The sequence below is a fragment of the Branchiostoma lanceolatum genome, chromosome 7, assembly GCF_035083965.1.
Source record: "Branchiostoma lanceolatum isolate klBraLanc5 chromosome 7, klBraLanc5.hap2, whole genome shotgun sequence".
NCBI classification, from domain to species: domain Eukaryota; kingdom Metazoa; phylum Chordata; class Leptocardii; order Amphioxiformes; family Branchiostomatidae; genus Branchiostoma; species Branchiostoma lanceolatum.
Genome location: NC_089728.1, coordinates 7,543,047 through 7,558,938, shown reverse-complemented (window position 1 = coordinate 7,558,938; position 15,892 = coordinate 7,543,047). Strand labels below are relative to the sequence as shown.

At 45.6% G+C, this 15,892-nt stretch overlaps 1 protein-coding gene across 5 annotated transcripts in view; it reads left to right on the top strand.

Moving 5' to 3' along the window:
• The window catches only part of LOC136438956 (cysteine-rich secretory protein LCCL domain-containing 2-like), a 38,274-nt gene that overhangs the window by 13,169 nt on the left and 9,213 nt on the right, over positions 1–15,892 (top strand). For 2 of the 5 annotated variants that reach the window (XM_066434019.1, XM_066434015.1), the window contains exons 1-3: positions 9,189–9,351; positions 10,041–10,434; positions 14,666–14,887. In XM_066434019.1, coding sequence (XP_066290116.1) covers positions 10,048–10,434; positions 14,666–14,887 — 609 coding nt within the window. In that variant the 5' untranslated portion in view covers positions 9,189–9,351; positions 10,041–10,047. Of the gene's footprint in view, positions 1–9,188; positions 9,352–10,040; positions 10,435–14,665; positions 14,888–15,523; positions 15,640–15,892 lie in introns of those variants that run through there. The other 3 variants (XM_066434017.1, XM_066434016.1, XM_066434018.1) reach the window with 2 other exon arrangements.

Genomic DNA, 15,892 nt, shown 5'->3' with positions numbered 1-15,892 from the left:
TCCAATTCAGTTACTTTTCGTCATACGCTGAGTTTTTGGAAATACATAAAGCCACGGTACAATCAGACAGAGAGGGCGTTGGGATTCAGACTCCGTCGTCATACGTTAGCGCCATATCACAGACGTGGCCACGGTACAGACCTACTATCGGCAGGGCGTCCCCAACCTAAGCGGTGACAGGCTAAACTGGGGCTCGAAAGCCCATCCAACCGATACTCTAGTTTTAGAGGGACTCCCCCCTAGTTGAAAGGAACGAACAGCTGATGGTAATTTCCTCAGTACCTGAAGGATAGACCACAGGCTGCTGCCGGAAAAAATATGGGGGCGCATTATTCCGAGCGGGAATGACAGCCTGGCTCATGAAGGGAAGTAAATCACTGCGAGAAATGAGAAGGTACCCGACCCCGAAGGGCTGCACGAGGGGTGCCCTCCCGTTAAGGGTCTCAAAACAAACCGTCTTCACCCCGTGGTGTTTTACGTGGTCCTCACACAGACCACATACACATATGAGCTATAAGGAATGTATGGGTATTCGGTCAAGAAAGTACTAATATGCTTTCTTCGGGACTTGCCCGAAAATAACAACGAGGTAGGTAAGTAGCTTCTTCAGGAAGAGAAAAACGCGTAAAAATTGGTAACATTCGTCGTTGGCCGTCGTACAATTTTGATGTTGTAGAATTTTTTCAAGCGGACTGTGACAAAAACAACCACCGGCAAGGATCTAAGAAAGTATTTTCCGTAACAAATTTAAACAAGACAGCTGTATTTTACATGAAACATGCACCACTCCTACAAGAATGCCCTCAGTTTGCGATCGTACGACGATCGTTCGATATAAGTGCGTGAGTTGAAAATTCTTTCTCGGGACTTCGGAATTGCAAAGATTGGGCCTTCTCAAAAGTCAGTCGGGTCTTTCCCTTTCGAGCTCTCGTGCTCGAGTTCTCTCAGTTTACAGACACAGACGATCACAGACAAGTGGACTTGAGCCAAGAAGAAAGAGGGATCGTTCATTCACTTCCGACAAGTTTTATCCCTTCTCGGTTGAAGCTTAAAGCCCCGTGTCTTTCCAAAATGCTTGTGCCGGGGATGTGGTAACACCGCTCACGATTTAGTCTTGTGTAAACTTCTTTCAACGGCAGTCGACGGGTAGACACTCACATATGGTATATGTAACAATCGAGACGAACAGTACCCTCACTGTTACAAACTGACGTCGTGTCTACAAAATGAAAGAATAGAAGAAAAATAAGGGGAGGTTCGTTTCATATCAATTTGTTCAGCCGGGGTTTTGCATATTGTTGAAATGTATATGCTTTGGTCTATCCAAATTACACCCTCTCCTTTCCGCTACAACTTGATCTTTCCCTGTAATCTCGGTCAAATGATGTTATTTAGGACCGGCCCTGCCCCCAAGTCCAATGCAAACTTCTGTGAACGACACATCGCGCCAATAGCTTCCTGTCTGTGATAACCTCTCATGACCGAGACTACGCTTGGTCACGTACATCTTGTCCATGCCGCTGGTACTTTCTCGGATCGTTAACAGATGGACAAGACACCATGTGGCGGGAAGGCGAGACTTTGTCAAGGTTGTTGAACTTCGGTGTTGTGTTTGTGAGAGCCTAGGGACGAACTTCCGCATCAAGAGATAGCAACTCAGAAATTCCGTAGCAATGAAACAAGTTCTTTCGTACCTAACTAACGGCGCGGTCACATTTGTCGTAGGTCGTCGCACGATTTTTGTGTCGTGGGATTTCCTTGAGCAGGCTGTGACTGAACCAACTGCAGACAAGTGATTTAAGACAGCTTTTTCGGTTGAATTTGTATACGACACAAGCTTTTAAGACTATCCCAAGAATGCTTTCAGTTTGCAATCGTGCGACGGTCGTACGACGAATGTGACAAGGCCCTACGAGTTCTCTGTGACGTTTATGTATCACTGTATCACACAGCGTCCAAGACAAATTGTTTTGCGATTTCTTCTTGCCTTCATTGGAAAATAAAAGAAAAATAAATTTGCTCGGATTAAGGTTCCTCATTACCGACCAGAACTCGTTAATGCTCGTTGCGCAGGTCGCTCCAGGGTTAATGTAGACACACGGCCTGTGGTTCCAGGTACAGGGTTCACCACGGGGCTCCCGGGGTCAGAGTCAAGGGTCCCAGCCACCGGCTATAATCTGATTAGGGGCTAAGGTATCACAATTAGGTTAGACGGGGGTGTCCTTACCAACTGGTTCTCGGATCTTAAGAACAAATCTCCTTGTCTGGGGACTAATCACACACCACTGTGAGAGGGGAATGTAGGGGAGAGTCGTTGTATAGTGATTTTAAGCGCTTGTCTGAATGAGTGTCAATGGCTATAGGTTGGAGTCGACTCAGCTCCATCACTCCGGGTATGAACTCGCTACAAACCAAAGAAAACTCACTGCCGTATCCGCTTTTAGATATGGACTTTAGGTCTGATACCGAGTTTTGAACTGTTGTATTCCTGCGTAATATGTCTATGTATTGTGTTTGTATTCAGGGAATCTGAAAAACAGGTCAATAGACCTGAGTATGCCCGCTGGCTAAATAAATGAATAAAATAAAAGGTATGTCGACTCAGCGACTTGGAGTCGACTCCGAAAACGCGTGTGTTAACCCAGCCACTGACTATCTGAAGTGTGAATCAGTCACAACACAAGGTTATGTTCATGAAAATTAACATTTTAACCACAGATAGCATGTCAGTTAGCGGTTTGACCAATGAGAGAGTGACTACATGTCCGTCAAATATTTGCACTTTTGTGTTTTTATTATGCATTTCTATTTGTTTTGACGGAGGTGGGCGGGGCTATGGGACCACGGACGAGAACGCGTCCTGAATCAGAAGCTCTTAATAACTGTGAGATGATCTAAATGCGGATCGTCCCAAATTGAAGTCATAAAAATCTATTCATATCTACCTGAGGTGTCGTGTCCCATGAGAGCATTATTTTACGCGGTAATCATTGACCATACTTGTTAGCAGGGTCCATAGGTGTATAGGAGCATTTCTATAGTATGTGGAACTCTCGGAATTTCCAAAAGTATAAGAAAGCCATAGCCCATAACCCTAAGAATCCACCTACTGCGTTAGTCACGTGGATCAAAGACAAACTCCTGATGCTTTGAGACGACTTACGACGCTTCCCAGCGTGTCTCTAAGCAGTCTAAGCGCTTTGAAGTTCTCGGTCAAGCCGGGAGCTCCTACACGGTGGCGGGGAGGTGAACACATGGTAGTAAATCTTTGTTTCTATTACCACAAACATTGCCCTATACTAGCATGTAGGATTTAAGGCTATCGCTCAAGTCAAATAGACAGACCTGCCATCGTTCTAGCAGGAAATGGAAACCGGCTGTCGGTCGGCTTTTAAGTACTGGTGGGAAATTTGAATTGCCTCCGGTGTTAACTGTTATAGATGAGACAGGCATTACTTGGGGTATGCTTTTACCCCTCTTTCACACCACAGCTTATCCCAGTGAATCGCAGGGATTTGGCCTCGCTAGATAACTCGGTAGATGAATGGATACAGAGAGAATTTGATAATGCAACCATGATGTAGAGACAGGTGGTCATCTGGAAATGACTACACTATTAAAGGCACGTGGCTTCGTTGTACAACCACTCTAGAGAATCGCTATCCCATAGCTTAGGGCCCGGTCATATTCGTCGTACTATCGTCGTACGATCGCAAACTAACAGAGAAATGGAGAAGTCAGTCGTAAGTCGTCTCAAAGCATCAGAAGTTTTCCTTTGATCCACGTGACTAACACGGCAGGTAGATTCTTAGGGTTAGGGGCTGACTTTCGTATACTCTCCAATCTCCATGCTAAGGGCATTCCTGGGACAGTACGTCGCGCATGTGTCCTGCAAAATGTAATTGTCTTGTTAGAGTCTTGTTACGGAAAAGGCAGTCTTATTCTTGCCTGCTGTTAGTGCTGTCACAGCCTGCTAGATCATCACTCGCATGATGACTTATGACAAATATGGCCGCGCCGTTAACGTTACGTACAGTTCTTCAGATAAGTCAGTACACTCCCTCCGTAGCTAACTCCCTTGGCACACTATTCACTCTATTACGGCCAATTTCTACTATTTTTCCAGCCATCCGGCGGAGCCTGGTAGAGGCTACCCCACAGCGACCTACCCGATAGTGTGCGTGTGTGACAGGTGGAAGCGTGGTTCTTACATAAGACGCAGAATGCAGCAGAATGCGTGGTTCTTACATAAGACGCAGATCTCGGACGTGCGTGCCTTGCCTCCATAGCATCAGCTACCAGTCAGTGCTGAAAAACTTAGTAGTAGAAATTGACCAAATAGACAGTTATAACATACCAGAGGAGTTAGCCGGTCAAAAATACAGTTTGCAACCCACCGTTTTTCTTATGGAGCCTTGTACTAAGTTGTAGAGGCTACCGCCTCCAGCGAGGCATCTCGATCCTCCAGGAAAGAACAACATTCCAGAGCAGAGTCGTGCCTTACCGATTAGCAATCAAACGGCTGACTTACAAATTAAGGCGACTAATTGAGCGTAATAAGACCGGGTGCGGTGCAAGCACCCCCTTGGGACGACTGGTGATCACCCACAAGCCAGCGAGCAGACGGGAGAAATTCCTGGTATGGAATTTCTCTCTATGGCTTGGGGGGTAATGATATGAAATAATCCCCGTCTTTACCGTCTAGTTAAGCCCAAATCTCAACAGTGCCCCCTATGTCGTCATCGTTGTCCCCTGTAGGTCCCGTAATGACCAGGTCACACGGAAAGTCCACGCCCGGATGGGAGATGTTTAGACGGCTCGGACACCACGGAATGTTACGGAATGTTCGACACATGTAACGTTAACCTGTTGTTACGGATTCAGAACTTTATTCTGCCGTTTCGCTGGATGCAAACCAGTTTCATTGCTTTGTATAAAGGAGAGTCACGACTAATAATTATACTTATGTCGTTCTTTATTGCTCGTGAGAACTAGGTTTTGCTTAATACGGATATAGGCACTACACGATAATAGGTACCGCTACGTCGTCCGTTAGTGGTACGTTTTCTTTATTCATCACTTTTGACAATCACTAGTACTGGTTAAAGCGTTAACACTTCGAAACTATATTTGACTCCAATACCAGTCACAGGACCAGGCTTTCCCCTCATCCTTTCACATAACTTCTCACCACCTTGATTCTAACGGATCGGATCTGCTAAGCCTGTATTCTAAGCCATCAAAATCAAGTCAAATAAATATAGCACAGGTGGATTTTTCCCTCGAGCTACGCATAGTTTCCACATCGAAAAGAATTAGTTTTTCGTGGTGCGCTAAATAAGTAAATGGCTTGAACATGTTTCCAGTAGGCCCAGGGCGGCATGTCAAGTATTCAGACTGTTTTCACTAGTTACCTAATCAGCTTTTCAGCAATATGCGTACCTCATTAGCTTTACACCTCATTCCGTACACAGAAGGGAAGTCAAGCACTTCACAAACTATGCTGCCAACATTGAAGAGGTTTACATCGTGAAAGGGATTACTTAACACGGATTTGTTGGATAGGAAGTCTGATACCAGTGCGGGTTATTCTGTAAGCAAGAACTATGTGCAAAGTCCCGGCTACATAACTTCTCACATAGCTGAGTCTAAGACCTCGTCCCCAAGGACAAGATATGCTGAAAGCAGAAACTATCTTTACCAACCATTAGTTCGCCTTTTCTGTCTTCAACACCCCCGCCCGGCGCAAATCCGTCACGGAGGGTTTCTGATAATGCCAAGCTGTTCAAGACTGAGTCCAAAATCGGTCCGAGGCAACATTGGCAGCTACAGACAGCCTCTGATAAAACTAGGGAAAGCTATATGTATATCTTTACCTGACCAGTTAGGACTGCCAGCGCGTGGCTTTGTGAAATACGAAGGGTTATGCGTCGATGATACAAACAGAACCTAGAGACTTCTGACTCTTATTTTCGTGACCACAAATATTTCCCAATCAAGTGAGGGGAAATTGAAACCAACCCAAAGTTGGTGTCTGCCCATCAAAAGCAAAACCATCTGGATGCAGCTTAGCTTGTCTCAGCATCTTTAGCTACAGGAGACGGGATAGCTATTGGAGCTGATATTTCGGCTAAGTGATTCGTGTTTCAATCATATACTGATCGAGTTGTGTTGTGAAAGAGGAGCAGGTGTGAACGTTGAAAAGGTCTTGGGACATTGGTTTTGTATTGTCTACGATGAGTTGGAGGCTGGCCCGGGTTGGTAACAGACACTCACGGGCTGTGGCGGTTGGCCAGCCTAAACGTTTGGACAAGAAACGTCAAAGGTCTAACGTCGTGGCGAACGTCCAAACGCAGGGGGAGATGAGGACGACTTGCGGTCGGCTGACGGTTTCAGGGGATGCATGACAGTAAACAGGACGACCCCACAGCCGAGAGGTGCCGACCGACTTTCATCACAAGGAGTGACAACAGGTGATGCTTGGCAGATCTCCGTAAAGAGATGTCTGAACTAGGCCAGCGCAGATCGCTGACGATCGGGGTTCTTTTGATCCGACCGTGTGTCACTAGTTCTTAAAAGGCCAGACAGACAGGTCGTCTTCTTTGATACAAACAAGACGGCACACTATTGCTACCGTGTCCTCTTGCTACATGCTCCGTGAGAAAGTTTCACTGAACTTTACCATCAGTTCGCTCGGACCCTTATAGTCACGCTATAATCATAGTGCCTAGTGGCACAAGGGGCACCAGGTGTCCTTGCTGTTTCAGAAGCTGGGTATGTTTTTACAAGACGGGGTGCTCCTCCTCGAACACGGGGACCCCATTTTACTTTCCTTTAGCGGAAAGACGGGTGCAGCCCCAACCGAGATGCCATTCCCATGATTGAACCGAGGTCTCCCTGTTACCAACGTATTGGAACCAGGAGCTCAACTATGAGACTGCTACCAGCTGACCAGTAGTTATAATGAACGTCTTAAAACGGAAAACGATTACTGACTGATGAAGACATAAACACGTTCACTTCCAGTTGCAAAAGAAAAGGTTAGAAAATTTGCAAGTTGGCCTTGGAGCTTGTGGCGTCGATGCTGCAGTTTTATGTAACTGATCTATGTTGGGACTTCGGACAGGCTGCTAAAAAAAAAGGGAACTTCATACCCTGACAAACTTTTCTCATCCTGACGGATACATTTCAGTGCGCCTTTCTGTCTCTCTCTGTAGTGTTGCAACAAACACTTACTTCAAATGGTCGCTCAATATGACGTACCGCTTGTGTAGTGCCATTTTTATCTCGCTAGGTGGCTCTTGTGACACCAAGTAGCATATACCTTGTAATGATTCAAGTCATAAAGTGACATAGCACACCTATATATATGGTATCATCGCCATTGTGAATATTCGCTAGTTTTCGCGGTCATACATCATTGCCGTTGCATAATCCGCCATGTGATCTGTACGGTAAGCAACTTGAACCGATTACGGGTGTTTACGCTCCATTCCGTAGCTAACAGGACAAAAATTGGAAGCACTTGGTGTGTGATGCTCGACACTAATCGGAAATAACGTCAATTACAGTATAGCCTAGCTGCGAGTTTGTTTGTAAACCGCCTTTAGGCGTAGCACGCTGGTTTTTAATATATAATATAATAATATTCTTCTCGGTAAGTGTGGTGGGTTCTTTAACGTGCTCGAGTTGTGGAGCCTAAGGCTTAACGTCCCATTCGAGAGGACTTGAACCGATTACCGGTGTTAACGCTCCTGACAGGAAAAAATGGGAACACTTTGATATCGTAGAATCCTTAAACAGACTGTGACACCTATACACCAGATAAAGGGATGTCTATCGGAGTTTGTAGTTGTTGTCGTAAAGCCTTTGTCACATAGCAGGAAAATTCGATGACATTTTCGGCAGTGATACGCCTGGTGTTCTCCCGATCATCGCGGGTTTTTTTTTTGGCGAGACATCAACACAGTTACTTGTTAATAATTAAGTGTGACGTCAGACCCGACAGCGTATCCGGATACGCGAAGCCGGGTTGCGTTCACACCAAGTTTCACCCCGCAGCGAATCCGGATAAAGCCACCTCCTGATGTGGATTCGGCGTATCCGGATATATCCAGATTCAGATCCGGATTCGGACTGTTCATACCAGGGTTCGCGAATCCGAACATACCCTGAATCTGGATATATCCGGATACTTGAGACCTAGTATGAAGGGAGTGTAAGAGAACAACGGCCGAAGTTCGCGGGTCCACGAGCTCCGTCCAATGTGATGAAGTAGAATATCAGGTGAAAGGTAGAATATCAGAAAAATACGCTCGAGTCTCTGGCGATTTTTCGTCTGGTGATCAACAAATACAACTGAAGGTCATCGGCTGTTTGACAGGGATTCATCAAGCAAGTAGCCATCATTCGACTTCATAAGACCCGTCTGCAAGGCAGAGCGGGTAAACAAGGCGGATCTGTTTAGTGTCTAGTGCAAGGAAACCTTAAGGAGGTTGACCTTTAAGCCGTCCTGGAACTTCTTTCCCTCAGTACTGACCTTGAAATGATCTTACAAGGACAAATAAACAGAGAAGGTCGCTCATAATCGACTGTGGCAAACACACTCCTATCTCAGCAGTGACGTTGGAGCATCTAAAGTACATGGCATCATTCCTTTGAACACTTGATCTGACTAATTACGCATATCATATTGTTTTATTGGTCTTATTCAGCCTTCGTATATAAACTATTAAGTGGGGCTGATCAAGATTGATGTCTTATCGTAGTCGTGACGCATTTGGAAGATACACGAATTCATTTCAACAGTCATGTTGGCAGGTAGCTATCATCATTAATGTATATTTGTGTAAAGCAATACGGCACGTTCAGGTCCTGTTGATGTCACAGATGTAGATCGGCTGAAATAGGGGTTTCAACAGGAAGAACAAAATCGCATTAAAATGTCTTGAGTGTGAGTCTTTCTGATGTTGGCAAACGACCAGACATCCTTGTCCCCGTAGCAGGACGTGTTTTAAGTCCCGAAGCGTGATCACCTTGGCCCATAAACCGGGAAGTGCCAGTCCAATGACAGGCGAACGAATACGCATCGCATCACTGGCGAAGGTCACACCGGAAATAGTCACTTACGCAATCTTTCGAGAGCTATCACACGACCTGTCACCAAAGGCAGGGCACATAAAAATAACTGGAGCCAGAACCAGGAGTCAGTTGGAACAAGCACGGACCGGGAGAGCACCGCAGAGGCTTATAAACAAGAAGCGATACTGAAGTTGGCATTCTACATCGCGAACCGTCAGGAGAACACTTCGGAGAAAATTGCCAGCAGACCGATTCAAGAAGCAGTGTAAGGTCGGTAACAGACAGTTGACTATCATCTGCCTTATCACAGAGATGTAAAAAAGAAACTTTTATCTATGTTCAAACGTCTTCACCATGGTTAACTGTTCACTACAGTTGCCGGTGAAGTGGTGGATGATTGAGAAAAGTAACATCGTCGGCTGCTTGCTACATGTAGTTGTATGGTCGTTGAGTACTGTACATTGTATAAGAACTGGGTCCGTATCTGAACCTGGCAGCGGTGCCAAAGAGCAAGCTAGATCTACTGCCTATCAGCTTTCCACGTGGTGGAGAGCCAACAAACAAGTTACGAAACCAATCAAAAACAGCTGGTGCCCTGAATTTCGCCAACAACGACGACGAACGTTGTAGTACGGGAAGAGTTTCCTGTCATCATCCATATTTGAAAAGAGAGAGTCCTGTGCAAGAAAATTAGTACTGCACGAACAGTCATATACCGTTCACACTGCCCTCTCCTTTCATCAATGCTATATAAAGTGTATGATATTGCACTTGTGTGATGGGATTCACATTGTTTCATACGGCCATGTAAACTCAGAAGACATAGGACTTTATTATCATGTACTAACACCCCCATATACGTTATCCTCTCGGTACTTTACTCGAGTTGGGGAGTGCATTCAAGGTCTGAAGTTGCAATGATCTCTTGTAAAGCATTCTCTATTTCTTTCTTTCTTCAGAATCGTCATGTTGCTGTGGACGACGTTGAGCCTGTTGGGCCTGGCCGTTGCCACGAAGAGGAACATCACGTCAGCCGACCTGACTGACATCGACTGGGACGGACAGGGATGGGTGGGAACAGACAGGTGGTCTCTGACGGCACCCTCCCCGACCAGAGGTCCCTTCGGCAGGGGGCGGGTTGAAAACACCGTCACGGGCGACGCGCGGTTGGACGTGGACACGTTACCGAGCCAAGGCAGTGAGCATGGCGGCAGGGTGCGCAGACAATCGCCGTACAGGTCGTTCGGGGACCGCGTGAGCTACCTGACGAGCTCGGAGAAGCTGCAGTTGTTGCAGAAACACAACGAACTGAGGGGAAAGGTGCAACCGTACGCCTCCAACATGGAAGAAATGGTGAGTCACTTCTCCGTTATTTTGAGTATTTGTAATGCCTTTCTCGATGAGTTGTTGCGTGATCCTTGGTTTTTGAGCGAGGTGAGATGGTCGGCGAAATGCGTACTCCTCACCTACTTGCTAAACTCACAGAGCAACCTGAAACCACCCTGCGCTCTTCTCAGATGAGGGACACAGGATCATTCCACATTCCGTTAATGTTTCCACTTCCTACCCGAAAGCTATAAGTCTTGGCATATTGTTCTTGGTCATTAACAATTCATCGAAGACTAACGTCTAAGTTACGGTACGGTCACATTTGTCGAAGGCCGTCGTACGATTCTGATGTCGTAAAGTCTTTGAGCAGGCTGTGACAGAACCAACGGCCGACGAGGATCTAAGGCAGCCGTTTCAATAACAAGAAAGATTAATTTTGTGGGACACATGGGCGACTATCCCGCGACGATCGTTCGACGAATGCGACCAGGCCCTAAGTATGCCACTTCAAAGTTTGTCGCATTGCTGTTAATGTTGCTCCAAACTTAGCACTGTTTGTGGCACCCAACTTTGGCTCTTAGCCTGCGATCTACCGCCCGTAGAGTAAAACAGGACGAAAAACTCCTTTGAGAAACCCGTCACGGTGCAAGTATGCACGAAAAATAGCATCCCTAACCAAATCGGACGGATCGACACGTGGTTGAGGGGCGAGGCTTCCACATGGGAAGACGGGCGGAAGGGAGAGACAGTGACGGCAACGTCAGTGACATCTCAACCGGTAGTGGACTCATCGCATGTTTATATACTGACTTTATAGCCTGACTCAATCCAATGATAAACGCATGTTAAAGTATCCGTTAATAGTTTCATCAGGTTGGTAAGTTACTGAATGAAAAGACTCTTTGTACACAACCAAGTGTTTTATCTAACTGATGTTTCGGTGACCGCCTGTCACCTTCCTCAGGGCAATGCTGACTGGTTCACTTTGCACTGCGTCTGCAAACTATAGCTTTAGTGCAAAGTAAACCAGTCAGAATTACCCTGAAGAAGGTGACAGACGGTCACTGAAACGTCGGTTGAATACAACACTTGGTTCTGTACAAAGAGTATTTTTATGCGCATGTAAAGGTAGTTTTTAAGATCCAACCCTTTTCAGCAGTACAATTCCGCTACCTTCACCTTGAAGGTCCACCTGATTTAAGATGATTCGAGAAAAAAACAAGGTTTGGCGCCAAAGCTCACAAACCTGATCCTCCGTGTAGAGCACCATGCCTTCGGTTTTGCCCCAGAGAAGTTGCGGCCAACATGCTCATTGCCAAAACACTAGGCATGCATGTAGGGAATTTTAGGATGCAGGCCGGGGATCTAATGGATAAAACACCTTCAGCATGAATTCCCTCAGGGTTACCTTCATAGCGTAGATTGTGGATGGCACACATGACATGTTTCATCGTTTTAGGCCCCTGACACACATTCAGGTTTACGGGAGGTTTGGAGCAGCTTTGGCGTTGCGACAATTTAAAAACTTAGCTGCCATAAAAGTCCGCTAACTCGGAGGCCATATTATTTTCAAATGAAAGGGATTACAAGTTAAATGAAATACAAAGGATGTCTCTGTAGCTCAACTGGTAGCAGTCTCGCGGATGAGCTCCTGGTTCCAATTACATGTAGTTGGTAACTGGAACAGGACATCTCGGTTGGGGCTGCACCCGTCTTTGGCCGAAGGGTAAAATGGGGGTACCGTGTTGGATGAAGGTCCTTAAGCACGTGTAATCCCCTGCTACAGGCTGCAAGGAATCTTGCTGACTTATGTGCCACTAGGCACTACAAAGTGAACAACAAACAAACAACATTCACAAATGAAGTACGAAAACTGTTTTAAGTTAGCGGGCAAAATGGCCCCGCAAATCGCCAAAATTGTTCCCTAAGGCACGCTTTGATCAGCAGCCGCCGTCTTGTGTCTACCTGTCAGTACTTTCATCTGTTTAACGTCTGAAGTAACAGTGTTGTTTGTGAGAAAGGTTCCTCCTTCTTGATCCTTCGTGTGAATTCTGACCTGTTGATTTGGACCACACATGATTTTCTACAACGTAGCATCACCCTTTGATCTCTATCCAAACTACCTATTGCCTCACTGAAAATAGAGCTGTATTTTCGGTAGCGTTCTTGTGTGTCTTTTCACGGTGTCTGTGTGTCTGTCAACGCGATAACTCGAGAGGGCCTGGGTAAATTGTCTTGATATTTGGTATACGGGTAGGTCTTGATAGCACCTCGAGATCGTTAAATTTGGGTCTTGTTAGGATACTGCAGCAGAACTTCCTGTTTTTGTGTCTTTTGATGGTGCAGTGACCAAGTTTGATTGTTAGACATCTCTTGTTTTTATTCTTTGTCATTGGTACATGTATGAGTCGCGAAACGACTCTGTTGTAAGGCCTAAAATCGACGGGCAGCACACACGCGTGTTTGATACATTACATGATGATTAGATTCTTCTACCTACAAAGCCAAGGCCAATTCCATCTCTAAACAGTGATATAAGGGGGTAATTCTTATCAAATGTACCTCAGCTGGCATATCAAGGCGAACAAACGCCTGAGTATACTGTTAAAACCCATGGCTGACAGTTCCCTGGATTTGTCGCTGATTGACTGTAGAAGATGACAACAGCAGAGCTGTATTTTGATGTACCAGCTGTGATCTCGTGCCTGCAGTGGATAAGACCTTGAGCCTGTCAGCTTGTTAACAGCCGTGCGACGATGACATGTTGCAGCCCTTACCAAACCTGCCACGGGTAATGCATTGTGATTTGAAGGAGCCGGGCAATACTAAAATCCGCTGCAGGGAATACTAGTAGACTGATCCCATAGCCCTGCCCACATCCGTGGAAACGTAGAAATGTTCAATTCGAATTAAAAGCGTAAAAATGAAAATATTTGATGGACAATAAGGCACATTTCTAAATCACTTCATTCGATATAATATTAATTTTAGAAGCTTATTATGTGTCTTACAACCGTTTCGTACATTGCAATGTCCTTTCAATGCCTCTAAAGAAAATAGTCTTTAAATTGATTTGACCTACCTAACAATCTGAAAACTTACCCTACCGCTGAGAACACTAGCCTCCTTAATTAGCAGGTTTGGCGAGTGTTATTTTTCTGATGGTATAGTCAGTTCTATTGCGATCGGTTTCTGAGCACGACCACAAGAAATTGAGTACAATAGAAACTCATCATGAGAGCCTGCCAAGGACGCTATGGGAACACCCCAGTTTGAAGAACCTCTCGCCTGTACTGTGACCTGGTGTCAGATCAAAGGGCACTATGGCTTTAGGGACCACCAAGTTCGGTTTACTGAGTCGTTAGGATGAGTTGAACCAGCGATCTGCGGGCAGGAACCCTCGTAATTGATGTGATTGGATTGACAAAAACTGTTCTCAGTCATGGAGCACACTGTTCCCAGAAACCACCGTCCGTGTACGGAATGGCGGCAGCTGGGCCCCTGTGTATCTGACTTAACCTTTGATGACGACTGGAAAACATCATGCGGACGGATAACAAGTCAACTGCTGACAGCTGCCGTAGTTCTGGTACAACTGGCAAATACAAGGCTTGAAACACTGCACTTCTTAGCTACCACAATTGGAGCTATGGACCTAATTTTTGACACACACGCGAACGCTGACCAAAACATAGTGTTGACCAAAACATAACCTTCTTGGCGAAGGTGACAAGCAAATTAAGCCTTAACATTTATTGGAAGGATCCATACATTATATATGTTGTCAGCGTAGGAGTGTCTGATAATGGAGACTGGAGGGAATGATTTATTGAAGTTGCCTACTACTAACGTTATATTGTATTTTCTATTGTTTTTGGTTATCTATGTGTGTGTTCGCAGCTATAAAGTCAAGGTCCTTTTGACGGATTTCTATGAATTTTGGTATGTGGGTTACTTGATCTCCTGACTGGCTATTTTGGGCCCCCTATCAGCTTTTCCATATACTGTGTAGCATTACAGGACGACATCACTTTCCGGAAAGGAGTGTGGTATAGTCCATGATAGACAGCTAGTGTGCCCGATGAGGTCAACGACCTCAATTTGGGACACCTGTGTGGCTCAGAACTTGTTGAGCATCAACTGTTATAGCTTATGATAAGGCTAGGACAATGGCATTAAGAAAGTCACGATAACTCCAATATTTGACGGAGGTATGAGATATGAACTAAATGAGATCTTCGATGTCCTGTTGTAGGTTTGGGACGAGAAGCTGGCCATCAGCTCTCAGCAGTGGGCCGACCAGTGCATCTGGGAGCACGGACCGAACTGGCTCTTGCCGCTGATTGGCCAGAACCTGGCGGTCCACACGCGCCTGGACAAACCGCTGATCGACCTGGTGCAGATGTGGTACGACGAGCACTACGACTTCACGTACCCGAGCTACTGCAGGGGACCCATGTGCACCCATTACACACAGGTCTGTACTCTTCAACATTGTTGGATGGTTCATGGTGGATTCCTTCATAAAACACTTCATTTGAGTTGATGTGCAATTTTTGTTTTGACCTTCGGCAATACTTCGAACATCCTCCAGGCACCCCTAATAAACTAATGGGAGTGTGTGAAGAAAAGAGTTTGGCCAAAAAGTTGCCTTCATGATGAAATCTAAGTGGTCAGGAAGGTTGGTGGACAAAACACACATAGTATGGTATACCAAAACAATGGATTCTTTATCATTGTTCTTTTACATCTTCTTAGACTTTGGAATTCTATGACATTGGCATCCGTTTCCCGATATATTTCTTTTTTTTTATTCAATATTTTGCTCCGCATTAGATTGTCTCCAAAATGGTCAAGTGACATGTAACGAAATGATCACTCAAATCATTGCTTTTTTAATAATCTTTTATGTTAGCTAATGTCTTGTACAACGTGATTTGGCGCAATGTTCTTAGTCAAAATGACACTACTAACACTACATTATACCGGGTCTGCAGGTTGTCTGGTGTACCGATACCCTTGCTGACAGAGCAGCCTCTCTCACTCTACTGACCCCCTCCCCCCTTCCCTTGTAACTCCTGTTCACCGGCACTGTGCGCCGCTTTTGTTTCAGATGGCTTGGGCAACCACCACCAGGATGGGCTGCGCCATTAGTCTTTGCGACACCATCGAGGTTTGGGGTGACAGGTGGCCGCGAACGCTCTACCTCGCCTGCAACTACACGCCTAAGTATGAACCGGCATTTCTTCTACACATTTTTACCCTAACTCTTTTCTCCTTCCTAGGTTGGCTTGACGAGCTGATGGCAGGTGGGGACGATATACGTTACTGTCTCTCCCTCTGCTCACTTGATTGGTTAGAGTTATCCTGGCAATCACAACCTGATAACATCAAGATGGAAACATTGGTCGGCCAACGGTAGCATGACATTTAGTGAGAGAGTGGCCGCATGTCAATGATATTTGCACCGCAACATAAAGAG